We start from the raw sequence: 7,237 nt of genomic DNA, 5'->3' as shown, positions 1-7,237 counted from the left end.
ATTCCCCCGCTGCCCCTTCTATGCCCTGGAGGTCCTCCACCGCCCCCTTTCTTATAATCTGAGGTGTTCTCCCGAGGCATCCATTTGCTGGTATTTTTTTTTAATTTTCACACACTAAATAATCTCACCATAATACATACTTGCTGCGCTGTGAAGTCAACTAAAGCACATTCATTTTGCTGCTAGTCTTTACCGGACCTCTGTGAAGTGGAATGCCACTCTGTCTCCTACTGGGGATAACAAACGTTGCTCACAAAACACTATAAGAACAGCCCTTGTGCCCTGAGAAAGGTTACAACGCTCGCAGTTTTACGTGACAGAACGTAGCTTCGACACACTTATAGTGCGTGGACAAAGAGTGTAGAGTGGACTTCTGCAGCTATGCATATATATAGTAGATTCCCTCCGCTTTTTCACCCATAAACAATCATGGCCCCGATGTAATATTTCATTAAGTCGCTTGAACCATTTTAAAATGTCCAAGGGTGTTTTTAATGACTGTGTTTCGTGCGTGCCGTGGTGTTAATATCGACAAGCTGCACGGTCAGAGCACCATATAGACCCATGGGCGCCGCCATATTTGCCCGCGTAACCGCGTCCGCCATTGAGCGCCTTCTGATCGGCGTTTGCTCGCATGCTTACAATGGCCACAGCGGCTCCAGGCACGGCTCAGACAGGCGCTATTTCATCCACCACGGTGAGCAGTGAGTGGGTAAACGACATAATACTTTGACCAAAGCTGCGGAGGCGCTGGAAGTGTACCTTTCGTTCATTCATTCTGCCTGTGCTGCAATCCAAAAAGCGTGGAAGCTCACCTGCTGAAGGAGACTAATGCAGATTGATTTTATTAATTTAATGCAGATGTTTGATTTTACCTTTTATATGATACAGCCTTTGTATGTTTGTAGCGCTGCTAGACGGCCGTGCAGCGGATGTCGTAGTTAACCGTACGACGTGCAAAAACTTCGTTAACGAATTGGCGTGCGTGCTCGCATAAAAAGAAAACTTGTTTGCGACCTGCTGCGCGACTCTGCTGGTTGATTCCGACCTCGTAATTCTTGTCGCCAGCGCCGATCGTATAACTTGGGAATGGTTTTGTGATTACTTTCATCGCGTACTAATGTGTATTTGCGTACGTATGGACAAAAAAAGTGTTGCTAGTGTCCGAGCAATCATTTGCCTGCCTGCTTGATTCCCGGCATAGAAAGAAAACTTGCGGTGCGCACACCATTCATGCCACCTTTGGCTTCGCTGTTATGAAAAGTGAAGTTGCTCGACTCTATCAGTAGCGCTTGCCTGCGGGGTGGCCGTAGCGCTGACTTGCATGCTTATCGAAGCTCACCATTCCCTGTTACATTCTGCCAACGGTGGTGGTCTGACTCTGTGCTGTTGCTGCAGGGGGTGTTAGCCTGGCAGTCACTGTTCTCAATTGGCAATCCAGCGCTGGTGGTAGTATAGAGCTTGTTGTGCTCGGCTTGCGGAAGGGGTGTCCATGACGAACGGCTGTATAAATGCCGGCGCTCGTTGTACAGATGAGGTGCATTAGCTTCACACACATTCTCATCCTAAACATTCAAGTCTCTGTCGCAGTTCTTGCTCAGTTTAAATAAATAGCACTACGCGATTCACGGCCTCAAGGCCGAACGTTGCTGGAGCGGCGGCCGACGGCTGATGCCTGTGCGGAACAATAAATTGGCTGTCGTCTCACCCTGCCCTTTCAATGATGGTTTTCGAGCTAAACATTACCGTGTGTATTCCGAATTATTCCGTATATTTGTCTCGAATTTTCGGTACCATACTTAGCCAATTGAGTAATTTTCCGCATTCTTCAAATTTCAAGCAGGCTTCAGCATTTTTCATTTTATTACCAGGAGGATAGCACGGAAGCGATGCAAAGTCATTAGACTGAATCACTAGTCACTAGGAGTCACTACAGTCACTAGTCACTAGAAGAAGAAAAGTCCACTTGTCGAAACGTTGGCTCCTGCTTTCAGCTTGTTCTCGTTTTGCTCATAGACTGAATAATGAATGTCTCAGGATAGCAGTTGTGGCTGCTTTGGATTCGAGTCGATCGCCAGGGGATCGTTCGACGAATGCCTATCTAAGGGGACACACGCATCTGCACTTTGCTTGACCTATTGACTTCTCAATGATATGGCCGCCCGGTCACTATTGCTGCTTACTCAGAAGCGTTCTTTTTTTTTTCGAGCTAATTATATGCAGAGCATGAAGATATTGGCACCTTTACTCACCACCCGACCCACTCCATCACCGAGGGGACGCAAAAAGAATTGCTCGGAAAAATAATCCGAGAACCAGCAAACATATGGGAGGCAGGATACGAGTGTACCGACACAGAAACCTTGTGAATGTAGTACATAGATTACCAGTTCGCAGGCCACGTCAGCTTAAATATCACAAACCCACAATCAATCAATCAATCAATCAATCAATCAATCAATCAATCAATCAATCAATCAATCAATCAATCAATCAATCAATCAATCAATCAATCAGTGAATCAATACGTCAATCAATCAATATTTATTTCCCGTGTAACAATGAAGGAGCGCGAAGAAAAAGTCGCGAAGAGTCATGATAAGCTGGGCACCTCCTCGGTCAGGCATGCGGAATGAACTCTCATCGCCCGCATGATCTTTATACACGAATGATTCGAGTTTCAGTACAGTGGGTGCCTCTTTCCTTCCTCTGGGGACAATGAGTGAAGCAACCAACTCAGAATTACCTTGAGCCCCGATATCAACTATTTATCTTCCTTACCACGAACGCTTATTTATGTGTCTGAAACAACATGCTTCCGGCGAGGGCGAGGCGTTGAACTTGGTGCCTCCGATGTTTGGGGTGGACTTTCATCTCGGCCCGCCTTCTCAGGCATACGTGCTTTTTCCCATTCGAATATGTCCATAGCAACTTGCGCTTTGCAGTAAAGTCCGAACAGAATAGGCAGCAGTGGGAAAGGAAATACTGTCACACGGTAAGGAAAAAAAGAAACAATAAATTAGATGTCTCTTTCATCGCGCCATTTCTTTCTTTTTTCTAATTTACTAAAGTTATCCCTCGACATCTTTAAACGCTCCCATAAGCATGCCACACCCATGATTGCATTGAGTAAGCAAATAGCATTCTTTTTCGTGGCCATATTTGAACCTATTTCGTCTACATAATTTTCTACAGAGAATCGTCTCACGACCATGCATTTTCAAATTTTCTGCAGTTTGCACATACTGCTATTGTTTCTGTTTTTATTAGGAGTTTTTTTCTTTCTAAATACCATGTTGCAGATAGCACAGTTTTGCATTTGCGCATGGGCTATACTAAAGTGGCCGATCATTATACTGCTTGGTCATACAATCTACGCCACCGGCTCTGTCACCGCGGGGATTTCAATACCAGGCTGCATATTGACAAAAAAGTTATCACGCTAGAATTGTTCGCAAGAACTAATTAGACCCAATCCTGACACTGAACATACTTATGCACGAAAAAGCTTCGTGAATACCACGCTCACAATTCTCATACTTAGTGGCGGTAAAGACGACAGCGCACCTTCCCGGTTGTGGAGCAGCTAATTTGAACACCACGTTCAGGGTGGGGGGTGTTCACCAAGCGCTCCGTGCGTTAACGTCGTTCGTAAGAACCGGTGCTCAGCCAATTCTGATGCGGAACGCGAAAATTAGCAATAGTGGTCTGCCAGTGACGAATGCTATTTACGAAAGAAAACCTTTTCTCGACGTGGGGGAGGGGGGGGGGGGTGCAAGAACATTCGCGTGAGCAGTTTTGCTTGATAATCCGAGGCGGACACTCAATTTGATCGCATGTGATAGCCGAAAAAGGCAACAGGCATTACCGCTACTATTATCAATCGCATTCTATGTGTGCAATCGCGCACTGCAGTGTTTGTTATGTAACGTGGATGTTTTGTTAGTTAACCATAAAGCGTATAGGTTTGACGTGCTCTGCTGATATTAGAGGAATCGTTTCGATCTATACATTTTAGTAACGACCATGTGGAGGCAATAAAACTATTTATAGAAAGCACGGTGCAGTTACACTGCATAAAAGTAAGTTTGCCATAATATTCATATATTCATTGAAATAAAGTATAAATAAAAAATTGAAGACAGATCTTACCCCTTGCCCTTCCAAATGTCTTAGTTTAACACTTTCTTCCACAAAGCTGCACTTTCTTCAGCTGTCATTGCCACTTTTCCTAATTATGAATATAAAGCTCACTGCAAGTGTCGCCTTCAGTCATAGTAAATTGCACAATTACACTGAAATAAAAGCAGTTAATTCGCGGACTTTCACCATTGTTTTCATGTGCTCGTTAGTAAAAACTGACCTTTTCGCGTTCCCTCACCTTTATCCCTCATAGTTCTGTTTTGTGTCATAATATCGCGCGCAACCAACGTTAGATGGCGCAACGATGAAAGAACAGCATCTATGGCATACCTCATTAACTCAAAAAGGCTAGGTGAGTATTTGTCACCGCCCCGTTTAAGAGGGGAGGCCAAGAAATCACCACCACCACCACCACTATCATCATCAGCAGCAGCAGCATAATCATCATCACCATCATCATCCATACTGTTCACTGACACGAACGATCAGCGAAGCATTAAAAAAAAGCATCTTTAAAGAGACACTATGGAACATTTTAGGTGAAGCAAAAGAGATGGATCGATGCTCGAAAACACCGAGGAAGCCAATTGTACCGAGATCAGAGCTTTAGATATACAAACAGGAGCTGTACATATTGAACACGATTTGAGACTCTGCAGAGACATTCCAGATCTAGCCCGACGTCGTCGCACTGCTTCATTAAAGCTGTGTCACTACTGGCTGAACAACTACAACATGTAATTGCATTGCGTTATATCACGAGGGCAAATGCTGCTTGTAACTTCTGTTCGATTAAGAAGAAGAAAAAAAAACAACGAACTCTTGACGGTAGCATTGAGGACGCCTCTGGTGGTCGGGCAATCTTGTTTTCGGCGATGACGTTTGCAGCGTCAGACTGCCTCGCACGTGGCGAGCAATCTGAATGGCGCTTAAGAAATGCGACCCCTTCAGTGGTGATTTTATCTGCAACTAAGCCGTTTTCTGGAGCTAAATGAGAGCCGCGAAGTCTCTGGACATGTATTTTAGCATTATACGTTGACCTGATAATTTTCTTTAATCACCGGTATTTTCAACATCTGATCATGGGTGTAGTTATTTAGCTCCACTCCAGGACGTAGGATCCGCCATCTCCAATGACCCCTGTCTTGCGTTAGCAGATTCCAAGTTATGCCTGGGAATTTCCTAATTCAATTCTATCACGTAATTCTCTACGTTTCTCGATTGCACTTCCCTTCCTTGGCACCCATTTTATAGCTACAATAGAACACTGGTTATCTACCCTACGCATTACATGGGCTGCCGAGCACCGTTTTTTTTTTTCATTTTTCTTCTATCAGTTGGAATGCGGGCTGCTCCCGTTTGCTCCCAAATCCACACAGCTCTCTTCTTGTCTCTTAACGCGACGCCTAGCTCTTCTCGTTCCATCGCTCCTTGCGCGGTCCTTAACTTGCTCTCGAGCTTCTTTGTTAACGTCAGCGTTTCTTACCCATATGTTAGCACCAGCCGGATGCAATAAGTGTAAACTTTCCTAGGTTTAGTAGTAAGCAATCCGTCATATTTGGTAATGCCTGTCGTGTGCGCTTCAACCCATGTTTCGTTCTTTTGTAAATTTGGTTTTCACGATCAGGGTCGCCTTTGAGTAATTCACCTAGATAAACGTACCCTTGCACATATTCCAGAGGCTGACTTCCAGTCATGAATTATCGTTATCTTGCCAGGTTATTAAACATTGCATTTTTTCTTCGCCATATAAATATTCAATCGTGCTTTTACCATTTTCTCGTCTACGGTCCTCACTCATTTGTTGCAAATCCTCCCCATCGTTGCTGAAGAGGACAATGTGGTCTGCAAACCCTATAGGTTGCTGGGATAGTGGTCGTCTTGGTGGAATTATATGAGAAGTGTATGGGGAGCTGCGTGTCGGCGCCGTGGACAGAGCGGGTCCACAATTCGCTATAGTTTCGGGCGCGTAGTCGGTAGATGGCGTGGCAGATGGCGCGAGGGCGAAAGGGGGGGGGGGGGTGCGTCTCTTACATTGAGCTAATGGGAAAATGAGAGCACATGACCGTCTTGCGCGCGCTTTACCAGCAATGAGCCGAGATTTTTAGCGCATAATGAGGGAAAATGATTTGTCCTGCGTTGTGACACGGGGTACAAGTGCAAGAAAAAGGTTCTCGCCCTATTTTATGGCAAAATACGACGATCGTCTGATCAGTGTGTGCAATCCCGAGAATGGATCGATTCTTTCAGCTGACAGACTATGTCTGCGAAGAACACTTCGAGCACCAAGTCGTCTGCGATGAATGGACAGCGCAGCACAATCTAGCATACCGTTACAATGCGTAAATATATTTTCCCGTGTTTTACAGCACCCACAAAATGTTCTTGTACATATTGTGCAGCTCTCTCTGTTGCGTTCGCTGGCTGGGTCCATCTGCAAACACTCATGTTTTCTCTGTTCAATAAACGCCTGCACTCTCGTAGGTGCCCCCGAAACAGTCATCCGATATACAGTTCTTAGGTCATCGCATCGAATCACACTAGTTGAATTCGAACACTATTGGTACTGGCACGTGTACTTGTTTGTCTTTCTCGGGTGACTGCGTTTCACCGCCTAACAAATGTTATTGCTCAGCCCAGGACTCGCCTGCATGCGTCGGAAGTTTCTCAGATGTTATCGATGGTTCTATCCACTGTCTGTTGTCACCGTACTTTTGTGCAATCTGACTGCATGTATGCGCGACGCGAATTGTGTAGTACTTTCTAGAACACGCGCGGGCACCAGCGATTACTCTGGAACCTTCAACTACTCATGTATAAAGCTGACGGGCTTGACCTACTGATCATACTTTCCGGCGATCGTTGACTGTGTTCGCCGCTGTCGTTGTGCTTTGAGCGTAGGCTGCTCTTCTGGGCACAGGTTTGCCCATTAAAGAGTTAGTTTCGCCATATACAGTTTTGCTTCTGTGTTCCTGACCATCACTACCACGTGACAATACTACTTCCGTTGCCGTGAGTACAATCTTTGGCATGGGTAAGGAAGATGCTTGAACGGACTAATTTCATTGCTGCGTGTGCACAACCTCGTAACGAC

General features: G+C 45.3%; 1 protein-coding gene across 2 annotated transcripts in view; it reads right to left on the bottom strand.

Annotated features, from left to right (window-relative positions):
• Positions 1-2,529: 2,529 nt before the first annotated feature.
• LOC126534796 (protein-cysteine N-palmitoyltransferase HHAT-like) overlaps positions 2,530-7,237 on the bottom strand; it is a 31,632-nt gene continuing 26,924 nt past the window's right edge. For both annotated transcript variants that reach the window (XM_055072748.1, XM_050182032.3), the window contains one exon: positions 2,530-2,985. In XM_055072748.1, coding sequence (XP_054928723.1) covers positions 2,795-2,985 — 191 coding nt within the window. In that variant the 3' untranslated portion in view covers positions 2,530-2,794. The remainder of the gene's footprint in view (positions 2,986-7,237) is intronic.

Source organism: Dermacentor andersoni, chromosome 7, assembly GCF_023375885.2.
Source record: "Dermacentor andersoni chromosome 7, qqDerAnde1_hic_scaffold, whole genome shotgun sequence".
Lineage (NCBI taxonomy): Eukaryota > Metazoa > Arthropoda > Arachnida > Ixodida > Ixodidae > Dermacentor > Dermacentor andersoni.
Note: the sequence above shows the minus strand (reverse complement) of the source record. Positions and strands in the feature narration are given on the sequence as shown.